The 17968-nt window shown below is 35.6% G+C and overlaps 1 protein-coding gene across 3 annotated transcripts in view; it reads right to left on the bottom strand.

The window, feature by feature from the left end:
• bcas3 (BCAS3 microtubule associated cell migration factor) overlaps positions 1 to 17968 on the bottom strand; it is an 830699-nt gene that overhangs the window by 717239 nt on the left and 95492 nt on the right. For all 3 annotated transcript variants that reach the window (XM_028807048.2, XM_028807050.2, XM_028807049.2), the window contains exons 8-9: positions 10054 to 10161; positions 9109 to 9185 (exon numbers count right to left, since the gene is read on the bottom strand). In XM_028807048.2, coding sequence (XP_028662881.1) covers positions 9109 to 9185; positions 10054 to 10161 — 185 coding nt within the window. The remainder of the gene's footprint in view (positions 1 to 9108; positions 9186 to 10053; positions 10162 to 17968) is intronic.

Genomic DNA, 17968 nt, shown 5'->3' with positions numbered 1-17968 from the left:
AACTTTTAAAAACCTCGATAGAGAATGAAGACCTGATGTGCAGAGGCAAGTCATTCCAAAGCCTAGGAGCAACAACTGAAAAAGCTCGGTCACCCCTTGACTTCAGCGGAGATCTTGGCACTACAAGGAGCAGTCGTCCAGATGACCTCAGTGCTCTTGGTGGCACATACAGTATCTCACAAAAGTATGAGAGAGTGTGAGAGCGATAACACCAAATTTAACACACCTACTCCCCATTCACACCTGAGACCTTGTAACACTAACGAGTCACATGACACCGGGGAGAGAAAATGGCTAATTGCGCACAATTTGGACATTTTTCACTTAGGGGTGTACTCACTTTTGTTGCCAGAGGTTTAGACATTAATGGCTGTGTGTTGAGTTATTTTGAGGAGACAGCAAATTTACACTGTTATACAAGCTGTACACTGACTACTTTACATTGTATCAAAGTGTCATATCTTCAGTGTTGTCCCATGAAAACATATAATAAAATATTTACAAAAATGTGAGGGGTGTACTCACTTTTGTGAGATACTGTAGGGGTGAAGGAGGTCACAGATATATTTTGGAGCGAGATCATGCAAGGCTTTAAAAACAAACAACAAGATTTTTAAATCAATGCGACACTTCACTGGTAGCCAGTGGAGAGAGGCTAGAATGGGGGAGATGTGATCTCTTTATCTTGACCCAATTAAAAATCTAGCTGCAGCGTTCTGAACCAGCTGAAGGCACAACAGAGCAGATTTTGGCAGACCCACATACAGTTAGGTCCATAAATATTTGGACAGAGACAACTCTTTTCTAATTTTGGTTCTGTACATTACCACAATGAATTTTAAATGAAACAACTCAGATGCAGTTGAAGTGCTGACTTTCAGCTTTAATTAAGTGGGGTGAACAAAACAATTGCATAAAAATGTGAGGAAACTAAAGCATTTTTTAACACAATCCCTTCATTTCAGGGGCTCGAAAGTAATTGGACAAATTAAATAACTGGAAATAAAACGTTCATTTCTAACACTTGGTTGAAAACCCTTTGCTGGCAATGACAGCCTGAAGCCTTGAACTCATGGACATCACCACATGCTGGGTTTCCTCCCTTTTTAATGCTCTGCCAGGCCTTTACTGCAGCAGCTTTCAATTGCTGTTTGTTTGTGGACCTTTCTGTCTGAAGTTGTCTTCAACAAGTGAAATGCATGCTCAATTGGGTTAAGATCAGGTGACTGACTTGGCCATTGAAGAATTTTCCACTTCTTTGCTTTAATAAACTCCTGGGTTGCTTTAGCTGTATGTTTTGGGTCACTGTCCACCTGTATCTTGAAACGCCACCCAATCAATTTGACTGCATTTAGCTGGATTTGAGCAGACAGTATGTCTCTGAACACCTCAGAATTCATTCGGCTGCTTCTGTACTGTGTCACATCATCAATAAACACTAGTGTCCTGGTGCCACTGGCAGCCATGCACGCCCAAGCCATTACACTGCCTCCACCGTGTTTTACAGATTATGTGGTATGCTTTGGATAATGAGCTGTTCCACACCTTCTCCATACTTTTTTCTTGCCATCATTCTGGTAGAGGTTGATCTTGGTTTCATCTGTCCAAAGAATGTTTTTCCAGAACTGTGCTGGCTTTTTTAGATGTTCTTTAGCAAAGTCAAATCTAGCCTTTCTATTCTTGTGGCTTATGAGTGGCTTGCACCTTGCAGTGCACCCTCTGTATTTACTTTCATGCAGTCTTCTCTTTATGGTAGACTTGGATAACGATACGCCTACCCCCTGGAGAGTTTTGTTCACTTGATTGGCTGCTGTGAAAGGGTTTCTCTTCACCATGGAAATGATTCTGCGATCATCCATCACTGTTGTCTTCCGTGGACGTCCAGGTCTTTTGCGTTGCTGAGTTCACCAGTGCTTACTTTCTTTCTCAGGATGTACCAAACTGTACATTTTGCCACTCATAATATTGTAGCAATTTCTCGGATGGGTTTTTTCTGTTTTCGCAGCTTAAGGATGGCTTCTTTCACCTGCATGGAGAGCTCCTTTGACTGCATGTTGACTGTTGACAGCAAAATCTTACACATGCAAGCACCACACCTCAAATCAACTCCAGGCCTTTTATCTGCTGAATTGATATTGACATAACGACGGACTTGCCCACACCTGCCCATGAAATAGCCTTTGAGTCAATTGTCCAATTACTTTTGAGCCCCTGAAATGAAGGGATTGTGTTAAAAAAACGCTTTAGTTGCCTCACATTTTTATGCAATCGTTTTGTTCACCCTATTGAATTAAAGCTGAAAGTCTGCACTTCAACTGTATCTGAGTTGTTTCATTTAAAATTCATTGTGGTAATGTACAGAACAAAAATTAGAAAAAAGTTGTCTCTGTCCAAATATTTATGGACCTAACTGTATAAGGAATTACAATAATCAAGGCAAGATGTAATAAAGGCATGAATGACTGTTTCTAAGTCCTTCTGTGATAGAAAGGATTTTAGTTTAGAAATTTGCCCCAGTTGGTAAAAACTGGACTTTACTACAGTGGAGATTTGTTTTTCAAAACTTAGTGATGACTCAAAGATGATTTCTGACATCATTTTGAATCATTGCTGCCAAAGGTCCTAACTGCATGTCGATTTTAACTGCAAATGTGGTAGGACCAAAAATAATGACTTTTGTTTTATTTTCGTTTAATTGCAAGAAATTTTGTGCCATCCAATATTTAATATCCTCAAAGCATTTCAACAGCTCTTTTACAGATGAAGTGATGTCAGAACTAACTTTGAGGTACAACTGCATATCATCAGCATAACAATGATACGCGACATCATGTTTCTAAAAGATGGCCCTCAAGGGGAGCAGATAAAGGGAAAATAGAAGGGGAGCCAGGATAGAACCTTGAGGGAAGCCTTGTGTGAGAGGAGCTGGCTGAGAGAAATTCCCATCTATGTTAACAGACATAGATCTGCCTTTCAGGTAGGACATGAACCATTTCAGTGCACAGCCTTGAATGCCTACTTCATCCTCAAGCCATTTTAACAGAACTCCATGATCCACTGTGTCAAAGGCCGCACTGAGATCCATATATTTAGTAATTTCTGAAATACTAAGACAGATTATTTCAACCAGAAGAATAAATAATGCAATTGTTCAAGCACTCGCCTCAGGAAATTTATCTTGTGGATGATTCTACTTGTGATTGCTGAAAGCACATGTGATGCTAAGCGGGCAAATTGAGTGCATGTAAATTACTAAACCCTTGACAGTGGCCTGGTTAAGAGTTTACATGACCGAATAACCGGATTACTCAAGGAGAAACCTACATGTATTAAGCTGGTTTCTCAAAGACCAATATCCAATTTTGTTTTCTAAACAGAATAATGGTTTACATGGCATTTTACAACCACAATTCCAAAAAAGTTGGGACACTGTGTAAAATGTAAATAAAAACAGAATGCAATGATTTGCAAATCTCATAAACCCATATTTTATTCACAACTCAATTCAGAACATAGAAAGCATATCACTGTTGAAAATGAGACATTTTACTATTTCATTAAAAATATTAGCTCATTTTGAATTTAAAATATATGGCATACATTTTTGATGAAAATCTAACATACATTTTTTCAGTTATTTTCAGTTTACACAGAATTTTTGCATATATACATTTACTGTAATTGAAAAAAGGCTGGAAAAGTAAGTGGTACTAATGCGAAAAAATAGCTGGAGGAACATTTTGCAACTAATTAGGTTGATTGGAAACAGGTCTATAACATGATTAGACATAAAAAGAGCATCTTAGAGAGGTACAGTTTCTCAGATGTAAAGATGGGCAGAGATTTACCAGTTTGTAAAAAAAACTATCTACAAATTGTGGAACAATTTCACAGTAATGTTCTTCAACATAAAATTGCAAAGACTTTGAATATCTCATCATCTACAGTACACAATGTCATCAAAAGATTCTGAGAACCTGGAGAAATCTCTGTGCGCAAGGGACAAGGCCAAAAATCAATATTGGATTCCTGTGATTTTCAGCTGTCAGGCTACATTGAATTGAAAACGGGCATGATTCTGTCATTGAAATCACTGCATGGGCTCAGGAACACTTCCAGAAATCATTGCGTGTTAACACAGTTCACCGTACCATCCACAAATGCAAGTTAAAGCTCTAGCATGCAAAGAAGAAGCATATGTGAACATAATCCAGAAACATTGCCATCTTCTCTGAGCCAAGGTGCATTTAAAATGGCAAAGTGGGAAACTGTTCTGTAGTCCGAGAAATCAAAATTTGAAATTCTTTCAGGGAAATGTGAGCGCCACATCCTCTGGACTTAAAGAGGAGAGGGACCATCTGGCTTGTTATCAGCACTCAGTTCAAAAGCCTAAATCTCTGATGGTATGGGGGTGCATTAGTGCCTATGGAATTGGCAGCTTACACATCTGGAAAGGCACCATCAATGTCGAAAGGTATATGTAGGTTTTAGAGTAACATATGCTCCCATCCAGATGGCCTTGCATATTTCAGCATGACAATGCTAAACCACATACTACATCTATTACAACAGCATGAATTCATAGTAGAAGAGTCTGTGTGCTGAACTAGCCTGCCTACAGTCCAGAACTTTCACCATTTGAAAACATTTGACGCATCATGAAATGAAAAATACAGCAAAGAAAACCCAGGACTGTTGAGCAGCTAGAATCCTATATTAGACAAGAATGGGAGAACATTCCTCTACCAAAAGTCCAGCAACTGGTCTCCTCAGTTCCCAGATGTTTACGGACTGTTGTCAAAAGTAGCAGGGATGCTACACAGTGGTAAACATGGCCATGTCCTAACTTTTTGAGATCTGTTGCTGCCATCAAATTCAAAATTGACCTTATTCTTTTCTTAAAATAGTACATTTAAAATGGTACATTTTCTGAAACATTTGTTAGGTTTTCGATGTTCTGTTGTGAATAAAATATGGGTTTATGAGATTAGCAAATCAATGCATTCTGTTTTTATTTACATTTAACACCATTTTAAAAGTCTGTCACAACTTTTTTGGAATTAGGGTTGTAGAAACCAGGTTTCTGTGTATAATCAGGTTATAAGCACATGTAAGAGAACTTATTGATGATACAGCCAGCATTCCAGGTAATAATTTCTTCCAACAGTTATCAGATATTTGAATTAAAGTAATATTTCCAATACTTTAGGTATATTCTGCCAAGGAATATAAACAGTAAGTCTAGCAAAGGCTGGTGAGTCAGGAAGCAGAAAATTTCAACACAGTCAATAAACAAACAGGGTCAGAAGCTAATTAGATTATCAGAACCTAAATCACTGAATTCTAAATGTTATGCAAAATCAAAGTAATAACAGAAAGCAATACATAAAAGCATCAGACAGACAGACAGACAGACAGATACATACTTTATTAATCCTAAGGGGAAATTCACATACATTAAGTCTAAATTCAAAGAAACCACTTAAGAGGTTTTAGAGTCAGACACCTAATCTTGGAATATTGGACACTATGACACAGCAACCATTTTATGGTCATGCTGATGACATCATCACGTGCAACTTCTATGACAATGCTCCCCAACATTTTGTCGCGTCAAACTAAAAGCTCAACAAAATGTTGGTAACCATTGCAAAATAAAATGTCATCTTTGTATTTTTTTTGAAACAGAAATTAAACTAGGCTTAAAAAAATATTGAGAGAAAACAAAAATATATTTTAATTACCTAACATTCAAGACTAAGAAAAAAATAATTTAAAAAACGTAAAATGCAAAGAAATAATGAAAGCTTTTTTTATCAAATTCTAACAATGTAAAACTGACCTAATTTAAAACAACTTTTGTGAATTAAAAATATTTAAAAATGTACAATTTGATGCATATTCTTTAATTTTAAATAACAAATATTTATATACAAGCAGGAAATAATATTAAAAGCAATTATATACATCAACCAAGAAAACAAAGATTTAAAAATTTAAAGATATAGTTGTCCAAATCAAAAATAATGATATATTATAAAAAAAAAGGTGCACACACACACATACACACACTGTATGTATAAGGTACATACATAAAAATAAAAATGAACAAAAGTAAATATGAGCTGATGATAAAACATAATAAGTTAGAAAATGCACAAGTGGCATAACATTCAAGTGCGTTCATGGCTTACTTTATTGATTTAAAAACTGGAGCATTTTTAATTTTTTAGTTAGCATTTTAAATTTTTTTGTTACTTCAAAAAAAGGTCGGTTATTTTGTTGTTTATTACATTTTTGGAACAATGAGTCATATTAAAAAAAAGACATCAGAATTAAATTATATACATTTGTAAACTACATTAAAAAACATGCTTTTCAACAGATATTTGCAATATCATAAAGTTAAAAACATAGAACAAATAAACTTGTGATATCTCAGTAGCTTTCAAAAACAGCACAGTCCATTTCTAGCAATGTAAAAATGGCATTAATTGTTGTCCTGTTATTAGTTGTTGGTTGTGGAGGGTCTGTGACTAATTGTACTTCAAATTTCTTAAATGTAACATGCCCAATTGACAGTTAAAATCTCTGTGACGTCCCAAGACAAAATTGTTAGCTTCTTTGGACCATAAAGGAGAATAGGTCTAGAGCTTTGCCAATAAATGACACAGTCAAAGAAATATTGGTTTATTATAAACTGTAAATAATTTAGCTGTGTGGTTGTTTTTGGCAGAACGTAAATATTTAGTTTATATGTCTTCTTTACTTTTTGGTTACAGAGCAAACGCTTGAATAATTCCTTTCTTGTTACATTCATTTATACATACATTTTTTTTTTTTTTTTTACTTCTTTGGTTTTTCTATCAGGAGTAGCCATTAGATGAATAAAAGAGGAAAATATACAACACATGCAAGTTGAAGTGAATTTTCTCAAGTTAAATTTTGAAACAGTAAACTAAACAATAACTGAAGTCACAAAGAATGTTTCTCTGTGTCAAGACAGGCAAGTTTGCAAATTCCCCAATAGGAGAGGCTGAAATTCAAAAATTTATAGAGAATGCTCATTTTAAGATATCTCCCCAAAAACTGAACATTGCTGAAAATTTTATTTGAATGGAAAGTGATGGAAAGTGGAGAGTATGTCCTGTAGACCAACAGCCCTGCAAGGCCTCTATACTCTATCTTCACAGGTATACTGTACATCTCACCCTCCAGCCTTGTCTATAATAGTTGCTCAGTAGGTCTTCATGCTTGCTCTTCTTCCACTCAAAGGCCTTCTCCAAACACTCCCATGGCACAGCAAGTTCCAGCATGACAATCCCTTTTTGTCTGGTCTGACAGTGGTCTTGGCAATGTGCTGTGGAAACTTAAATTGCCTGCACAAGTCAACTATTAGCTGCCAGATTGCTTTGTTGAGCAACTCTGGTGGTGTTTTTGTTTTTTATGTCTAAAGATGTGGATGAATAGCCTTTACCTATGGACTTCTGCCATGAGGAGATGGCACTACTGATGTTCAAATGGAAAAAGAATACAGTCTAGTTTCTCCGCCAATGCCCAGGAGTCCAGGTTGGATGGGTTTGAGAGAATATCATATACTCCTTTGACCAAGAATTTGATATAATGTAATGTGGAATGATCTCTGGCGGGCATTAATCACAGAATCCAAATGCTTAAGATTGTAGCATGACAAATGGCAAACACATATCAAATAAATCAATTCTCATGAATGAGTCTGCAGACTTCATGCATTCAAAGATTATAATGAATGGTCAATGTGATTAAATAAATAATTATTTCTAAGAAATTAAGAAAATATTCATATAATTTTATGGTTTTATTAGCACCCTTTAAAAACAGCAAAAGTAAATATGACAGTGAGAGCTAAATGGAACTGAACAGTGCAAATTATGGAGTTTGATTCACCCTGAGTTCAGCAAAATTATGGAAATGTTTGAGAACTCCGCAATGGGTTGTATTGGTGCAATAGTGTTTTCATTCTCATTGCCTCTTCTTCCCAGAATCCATCTTAAACAGAGGAGGTTCCATCTTGGGTAGTCCATCAGATTGCGGAAGTCAGAATGACTAGTTTAGCGTTTACCATGATTTATTTTCTTACAATGAGCATTGGAATATACAGCATTGGCCTTCAAGATACCCCAAAAATCATTACATCTCTTGTGTCTTTCTTACACTGTTTATAGTGACAATGATGCCGCCTGATCATTCATCCATTTCCTAAACACAGTTACTCTAGTGAATGATTATGGGGAGCTATAGACTATTCCGACAACATCTAATGTCTCACACTTAGAGCCCTTGTGTTTGAAGTCAGACCATTACAGGGCACACACATAAAAATAAACCACAATCAATCATACTGGATTAATAAGACTCATCAATCACCCTAAATACAAGTTTTTGGAGTAAGGCAGAAAATCAAAAAACCTGTAAGAATCTCACACAGACATAAGTAAAATGTGCAAATGTCACACAGCAATTGACTCGGCTGGGATTCAATCCCAATCTCTTGAAGTTGCGAAATAGAAGCACTGATGACTGTCCCTTATGTATGCTTTTTTATTCAATCCATCAATTTCCTAAATCCACTTAATCCAATGTAGGATCAGACGAATTGCTGAAATAAACTAGTCATATTTTACGGATTTAAGTTATCATGTCAGTATGTCCTTAATAAATATATTCTTCATAATTTTACTCAAAAATATAGTAAGGAAGCTTTTTAACAATCTCTGATATACAATTAAATGATTATTTAAAATATTCATTAAACTAAAAAACAATCAGCATGCCTTACATATTATCTTTGGTCTTTTACACCTTTATCTAGTGATTATTTCACCCTGCAACAGTTCCAATATTGCTCTGAGGGATACCCCAATCTAACAAGAGTTTATTAAAGTTGGGGCTTATGCTGAAATCAAAACTTGAGGGCTGTACAACAAACTGTCTCTTAACAATCTACATGACTAACATTTTAATTATATAGCGTACTTACTGAAAAAATACATTTCATGTATTGCCATTACAGTCAATGACACTGAAAGGTGCAAAGCAAAAACTGGAACAAATCTAATATAAACTTACTTGTGACAAAGAATTTTTTTGTAAAAGTGCAGCTGTCGAATGCAGCTATTTTCTCTTGTAGAACAACGAGTAGGATACTGCATAAATATAAAAAAACAAATTTATGATTTTTGGAAAATGCTTTAAATCAGTTTTTAAATGACCACAGTTATGACAATGAAAATGCTTTTTCACAGTATTGAAATCAGCCTTCACACAGTCTTAAAACTGTGAAAGTGTCAACATTAGGAATGGGTTAATCAATCAGTGTAATCACATTGAAAAACTAATGTTATTCGATTAATAATAAATATGATCTGTCAATCACAAAGTACATAAATTATTAGGTTTAGTGATTTTTTTATTGCTTAATGTTTATTTACATTTTGCAGTGTGCTGTCTGCATGCATAAAAGGCACATTTTCATAGACATAATTCTGAAGGTTATGTTATTAATTAATGCTAGCAATAGTCCTGACAAGTACAGAAATACAAGGTCACAGTTCCCAAATTCTAGTGTATAAACTTTGCCATTATTTGGTGAATAATATCCTAAAGATAATCTCTTATTACTGAAATTTTGATTACTGAAAATTTTGCTAAGAACTTTTGATTATATGTTTGTTTTGTCCTCTGGGATCTGATCACATAAATATTTGGTTATGACTTAGGACCATATAATGACAATTTTACATTTAATAAAACAGACTAATACCTTAAAAATTAGAAACTGTAAGGGTATGGCATTATATAACTAATAATAGAAGCTATAGTCTTATAAATAATTACTAAGAAAATATTTTTGTAACATTGAATATAGTAAAGATAAATATACAGTATACACACAGCATAAGTTCAGAAACATAACGGACAGAAAGCACACTTTTATTCTAGAGTGGATATTATTTAAAACACACCTAGCTAACCAAAACAGTGTCTTGCTCTTAGCTTTAAATAGACTTTTACCGTTTATTGCAGTGCAGGTCATAAATAGATGTCTTGAACTGAATAGACTTCACCATTTCTCCTGTTCTTAGTGAGTACAGATCAACACAGCAATAAGGAGGGGTTGTTCTGAAACATATATTAAAATAAAATAATTTAAATTGTTTCACCAACCACAGTAGGACAGTAGTAGTACAGTAGTACAGTATATTTGGTGTGGGATTTGCACCGTAGATAAGTGGAGTGTCGCAGCAATGCTGAACAGAAACATTGGGAGCTGACACAGAGAGAGATCAGCTGATATCATCAGGAATTACTCTGCTTGCATGGTTCAGAGACAGTCTCTGTGCAGCTAGCTAATGCAGTTACTCCTTTAGCTCACACTGCAAGTAGACTGATTCTGAGCCAGAGGTTTCAGGTTTGCATTTGACCATTGGCAGCTCACCACAGCATAAATCTTCAAACTCAGATGCTTCATGGTTCGAGTCCACAGCAATTAAGTCTTTATATTTAATGTAATAGTTATTGCTCACAAGGTTGACCAAAATAGTAATATTGTTTAAAAGGCTATATGCCTAGTAATAACATCAAATTGTGATGTTCAAGCTGTCAAAGAAATCTGAAGATGCTAACCAGAAAACAAAGACCAAGAATTTAGTGGAAGACCCAAAAAACTATCTGCAATGTATAAATGGTTAATTAAAGGTTATTTTCTTAAGGGACCAACGGAACCCAGTGAAGTACTGTACTTGCTTAACATCTTACACCAAAGTACATCCTTCCACCTTGAGAAGTCCTAAAAGAAATTGTAGCATGTGTTGCAGCTAAAGAAAAATTCTAAAAGGTAAATGAGACTAGAATATACAAGGAACTATAGAGCATGGCCTGACAAATCAGTGACAGAAAATGTAATTGAGCAAAGAGTAATTTAATATTTTTAGTTCACAAAGACTCCAATATGTTGGGAAGAAGTACATTAATGCTTTCTGAAGCCTGCTGTGAAACATGTTAGCAGCTCTGTAATTTTCTGAGAGCAAAGGTATACAAGATCTGGTCAAAACAAATTGAATGGTGACTGCTAAGGAACAGATTTTGGTTCATTATTTGGTACCTTTGGGAAAACATCTTCCTTGGATAAAATTTAATCAGGAAACACAATTTAGAGTTTTCATCTAGAATTAACATTATTAGATTTACCACATCAGAATCCTGACCTCAACATATGTAAAGCTGTGTAGGATCAATTAGACAGGGAAAATAACAAAAAGCTGACAAATTCAAAAGAAGATGGTAAATCCTACAAGAAGCTTGGAAGAATATAACCACAGAACTCCTTGAAAATAATACAGCAGTGTATCAAAGAGAATTGCTTCAGTTTTGCATTCTGAGAAAAGCCACACAAAATAGATTTATTTAAAGACAAGATATCCTTGTTACTTTTTATTATGTCAATGTGTATTAGTGTTTATTCTTTTATACAGTGGTTTCATGAGAAAATACAAACTTTATGTCTAGTAAATAATTTTCTTCTGTGCACTAAGACCTTTGCAATACTCTATATTTGCCAACCCCATTTAAAGTTTTACAATCTAAAGCTAAAGAAATAGCACTACCCAACTTCCAGTTCTGCTGCTAGAATGTGAGTATATCTATTATGAGACTGTGGAAAGAAGTCTCCTTTTTTTTTGGTTCTTTATTTCACCTTATACAATTTCTTGGATTAGGAACTTGTTAGTTTTCACATACCCTTTTGGCTCAGAGCACAGGGTAGGCCATTGTACAGGACCCCTGGAGCATGTGCAGGTTAATGGCCCAGCACAGTAGGATCTCTTTTGGCAGTAATGGGGATTTGAACCAGTAACCTTCCAGATACCAGAGCAGATCCTTTGTCTCAGAGCCACCACTCCACCCTTAGAGCCACCATTCTACCCTTTATCCTGCCACAAGTAAACCCCGCGATTCGCTAGCGAATGGGAAATCCTAGAATGGCAATCAGTTTCTGCTCCGTCCTGTGAACTACACCTGAGGTAAAGCGTGCATGCCAGGTTGTACGGCAGCCTGGACGCGACCGCCCACACCACCGCATATACCCTCCATGATATGTCTTCACACAGCAGCTTCCCACAGAGGCGCATATTCAGCTGTGGCGCTTGCCCCACAGTCAGACGCAGCAGCCTCCCAGAGTCAGTGGGTGACCCCCAAACAACACAACCTGTTCAAGCGGTCGGTGTCAGCGAAGGCAACAGACTCACGTCTCCACAAAACGAAACCACTTTAGTACAGATATGCCTTGTGTGTTTTCTTTGGTTTGAGCCGCGACTCCTTTCGCAAGCGCGTTGTAGGCACAGCATGGACCTTTGGTTTGAGCCGTGACTCCTTTCGCAAGCATGTTGTAGGCGCGCACGTTGTCACAGTTGGTGTGTGCCGTGACTCCTTTCGCAAGCGCGTTGTAGGCGCGTGCGTTGTCACAGCATGGACCTTTGGGGTTTCCGTACATTCGGTGAGCCCTGCGCCCATCCGGTTTACAACCCTCGGTTAGTAATATGGATTATTCATCTCATAATACTTTGTCCTGTGCACCATTTACCAATTAATTACCAACAATTAGAAATCTTGTGTTTTCAACATTAACTTAGAATATGATACCAGTGCAACAGGCACTTTAAGGTTAGGAAGACATTCCCAAATGCACCACTATAAGGCAATCATCCCTAAAAATAAGATGATTAACATACTTTATGTAATTCACTTGGCACTGAGACCTTTACAGATTTGTAAACTGATAATATAGCCTTATTCTTTCAACAACATATTTTTTTTACTATAAGCAACTTAGAGGCTTCACTAAAAGAAACCTGACCATCGAAGAATAATTTCTGTAAAATTATGTCTTCAACCTGTGATAAAGGTATAGGTAGCATTTGCAATTATGTTTTGTGCTTTCATAAAAGTACACGTAAGAGCCATTTCTTACTTAGTAAGTTTATGTAGGAGAAAAAAAAGGCAAAGAACATCTCCCCCTTCATATCCATGGCGAGGCAGTGGAATGTGTAGAGAGTCTTAAATTCCTAGGAGTATATATAACAAAGGATCTTACATGGTCTCTTAACGTATCTTACCTGGTGAGAAAAGATCAACAACAACTGTACTTTCTCAGGAAGCTAAGATAAGCTCATCTGCCTCAGCAGCTTTTAATCAACTTCTACCACAGTGCAATAGAAAGTATTGTCTCTTAAGGCCTCATTGTGTGGTATGCCAGCTGCACAATTACATTAGATAGATAGATAGATAGATAGATAGATAGATAGATAGATAGATAGATAGATAGATAGATAGATAGATAGATAGATAGATAGATAGATAGATAGATAGATAGATAGATAGATAGATAGATAGATAGATAGATAGATAGATAGATAGATAGATAGATAGATAGATAGATAGATAGATAGATAGATAGATAGATAGATAGATAGATAGATATGGAAGGAGCTACACTGTGTGATGAAGGTTGCACACCAAATCATCGGGGCAAACATCCCAAACATGGACACCATCTATGTTAGCCGATTTCAGACAAAGGCTAGCAGCATTATCAGAGACACAACACATCTAGGCCACCATCTGTTTGCCCCGCTACTGTCTGGAAAGAGGGTTAGGGCAATCAGATCACACACTAACACACTGAGAAATAGCTTTTTCCCTAGAGCTGTGTTTTCGATCACAACTCTCTAAACCCAATACTACTCCAGTTTATAAGAACTGTAATATAAATATAACATATACAATAAAGACACATTTTACCTTCACAACCAGCACACATGCAAGGAACCTATTTTAGGCAATGCATATTGACACTCTAAATACTGTATAATTTTTTTGAAGCTGTACATAACTAATGCCTTTTTGTATATATTAATTGAATACATGCTGCTTTCTTCATTATTTTTCTTCATTACCTGCTCTTCATTTCTTATAACCTGTATAACGTATTGTACAGTAGTGTTTTATTGTTACCTTTTTTCTTTGCTGAAAATGGAAAGTTGTCATCAGAATTTCATTGTACAAAAGTATATTGACAATAAACTGAAACTAAAACTGATGAAATTGATAAACAGTTTTCAAAACATATTGTATCATATTGAACATATTGACATATTGTATGTCCCGTACATATTAAACGTACTGAATGTATTAAGTGAAGCATATGTAACTTTGTCATGGAGAAATAACACAATCTTTAAGTATAGAAAGTAAATATAACTAGAAATTTTTTTCTCTATTTTTATGCAAACTGTTTTGCTTTGAATTTTCACTAAACCTTTATAAAACAAACTTTATTGGCCTGAGAAATTTATTTTGTTACAGATTTGACTCATGCTGGATCCTACCTTGCCAACTCGGTAGCTGCTCAATTTTGGGAACCAGGGAAAGACACAGCTACGATACACATCTAGATAGTCTGACAGAACACTGGCAACAGTTTAATTTTCAGGAAGTGAGCCTTAGATAAAATACATTCTTCTTCAATTAAACAAAACACTGCCTGCTTTAACTCAAAATTGTAAATTACATAGACCTTTCTGTGAGTGATGTTGTGATGATCCTGGCTCACTGCATTACTGGTTCTGGGAATGTACAATGCTCAAGCCTGGCTGAAATAAAATCAACCATTTATTTGGACTAACAATACTACATTATTCTCCCTGTTTTAGTTAACAGCTGAAGGGGTATTACAGTTTAGTGAACAACAGGCCACTACCGTATCTTCTATTTTTTCTTTCAGGAGACATGGTTGAGCTCCTCATTGATCTGTAACATCTAGCTCTCATATCCACCTCTCCAGTGACTATATTTGACACTGATTTACACATAGAACAAAAGATATATGGTTGCTAGGAAAACATATAGATCATATTATAATCCACTTATACAATTAAAGCTAAATTGCCTCATTTATTTTATATTACAGTATACTGTAGCACCATCGCCAAGTTCCAAAACGAATCCTCTGCTCTTTACGTGACTCTTTTAGGTGGTTCACTATTCTTAAAATGACTGCTCACCTTTGCCGAATTAAATGAAATTCTATTTGTGACATTGCAGGCTTGATATTTCTATAGGCACCCCTGCAGCTGATGATAAAATGCCACTCATATTATGTGTAAACTATCCCTGGTTGATGCAACCTGTCAGAGCCATTACATAGCAATTCCTTCAAAATTGCTGTCTGTAGTAGTGATACTGTGCAAGACAGTGGGGGATGACACAGAGAAAGAGATCAGGTGAAGTCACCAGTAGGTGCACTGCTCACAGTGTTCAGAGATAGGCTCTGTGCGGCTGATTAAAGCAGTTCTCCATTTAGCTCACGTTGCAAGTGCTCACCTCTGAGCTGGAGACTGCAGGTTTGCAACTCTCTGCCAACAGTTCACCACAAAACAAACCTTTGAGCTAAAAAGGAACTGGTGACAAGGGTAGACAGTTGGAATGTAGTGGTGATGCGGCACAAGACAGTGAGGGTATTAGAAATTTCACAGTTTCTTTTTTTTTGGTAATTAAGAAGGATTTTTTCCACAAAAAGTGTAAATCCTTTGTTCAGTTTTGATGCTTTCATTATAGAGCGCTTTTCAACAATACTTTTGTTTTTGGAAGCAAAAGGAGAAAGGTATAATAAACACAATCAATTCCTGGCTAACGGGAAGGAGATTTACTTACCAATGCATCAATTCCAAATTTTGCGAAAAGAGCATATTGTGATAAAAAAAAAACAGTAGGCCTACACATATAGCACACTACCTTATCTTGCTCAACAGAATTAATTCTAAAACTTATTAAAGCTGTCCTTAATTCTCTAAATATTGTGAATCTATGCTAACCTTTTAGATTCCTTAGTTTTGAGTGATTATTTCATATTAAATCTACTTCATTCCTTGTTGTTTAAACTGGGAGGAAAATGATTTTATCTTATATGAATATGATCCTGCACCATATATCTGACTGACTTCTATGTTATTCAATGTAATTCAGACTTTAAAATTGATTAAAAAGACAGGTATACAAAACAAGAAGCAAAGACCCATTACAGGTAATTAATTCCCACATCTATAGTAGAAAAATGCATGAAAGTGTAGACAAAGTGATACATCAAAAAAGCAGGATGTTGTTTTAGGAGAATTGTTTATGAAAAAAGGCTAACTTATGTCCATATTAATAAATCTCTAAATATGTAGGATCTTCAAGATTATGGACAAAAACAATGAAACTCTGAAATCTCAAAGCAAAAACAACTAGATGCATTGATAAGTTAGATAATTTATTGAACTAGCCAACCAAAGTGTAAAAATGGTAGTAGACACATGAATAAGTTAAATATATAAATATCTGGTAAAATCCCAGTGTTGTTTAGTAAAGTTCCTTAAAACTACATCACAAAGACTGGGGTTTTAGTTTTCCTGAACTAAATTTGAGTATATTATCATGGATTTCAAAAGATATTTGAACAGGTGTGTATAAAAGATGTGCACTTTGGAACCTTTACAAGCACTCTGGGTATGTCTTCTGAGAACAACACTATAACAAGAATAAATTCAGTAGAGTTGCCCAGGTATTTCCCAAAACTGTGCTCCATGCCCAAGTAGCACAAACTACAGTTCACTGAAAAGGCATATGAAATCTTAAATAAAATACTGCCAAAGATGGATAATCTGAGAGTTAAGGAACAATCTATGGTCTCATGAGAATAATTTATTATTGGGATCCAACCTGATAATGTATTGCTCTGAGAACACTACTACTATTACAGTGAAGAACTTCGGATTCAAGCATTGTGTTACTGAGCAGTTTGTCTGCTACAAGGCCTGGAAAAGCTGTGATAAAAGGAAGAAAAATAGGAAGGCAGTAAAGTACAAAGAAAGCCTAGATGCTTCGGTCTGCAAGAGGTCTGGGACTCTTCCAGCGGAACAATGACTAAAAGATATAGAAAAAGCTACACCCAAGTGTCCTAAAAACAAAAACATGACTGTTCTATTATGGTACAGGCAAAACCCAGACCTCAGTCCAATCAAGAACATGTGGAATGAGTTGAAAATTTCTGTTTTCCAACTGTTCTCATCTAACTTGAAATATGAGCAAAATCTGCAATATCCAGATGTGAAAAAATGGAGGATACTTACCCTAAAAGGCTTGTGGCTGAAATTTCAAATTTACTTTTGTAAAATGTTGACACACATGCTTGAATACTTATTAAATCTGTTACATTTAGTTTAATATTATTATTTTGGATATTTCCAACAGAGTTTGGTTCTCAATTATCAGTAGTTTCTTAATTTGATGAATATGAAAAAATCCAAGGGAATGAAGACTTCATATAGCCACTGAATACCAGATAATCTCTGAAATTTCAAGTTTACATTTATTTTTGGATGTAATATATTTCAAATGTGAAGAAGACAGTTTTTAAACACTTTTCTCAGTCACAGCATTTTCAAGGGCACATGTCACATTGATTTATACTTGTTAAATCTAAGCAAGACAAAAAATACACAGATGAAAACAATTACTTTATTTTTGTAGGCAACAAGTGAGGTGGGTGGTAACTAAGAAAGTTTGAAAAATTCTGTCACAATATTCCGTTTTTTTTTTTTTTCTTGATTTAAAAAAAAAACCCTCAACACACAACAAACGCTTGCCACATCACAGACTTTCCAAGGCCTGAGGGGGCCCTTTGATTTCAGACCGCTGCAGGCATTAGCAGGAAAGTAATTAGGGTAAAAAGTTCAACCACAGTTCTATGTCTACAGTGCTGCCAGAAATAAATTTCCACTCATTCATAGGGTTCTGCTGTACCTTCCCTGAGAACCATATTGAAAACACATTTATCTTTGTAGACTTTTTTTCCATTTTTTAATTATCTTTATGGCGTTTACAGTATTTAATT

The sequence above is a fragment of the Erpetoichthys calabaricus genome, chromosome 8, assembly GCF_900747795.2.
Source record: "Erpetoichthys calabaricus chromosome 8, fErpCal1.3, whole genome shotgun sequence".
Taxonomy (NCBI): Eukaryota; Metazoa; Chordata; class Cladistia; order Polypteriformes; family Polypteridae; genus Erpetoichthys; species Erpetoichthys calabaricus.
Note: the sequence above shows the minus strand (reverse complement) of the source record. Positions and strands in the feature narration are given on the sequence as shown.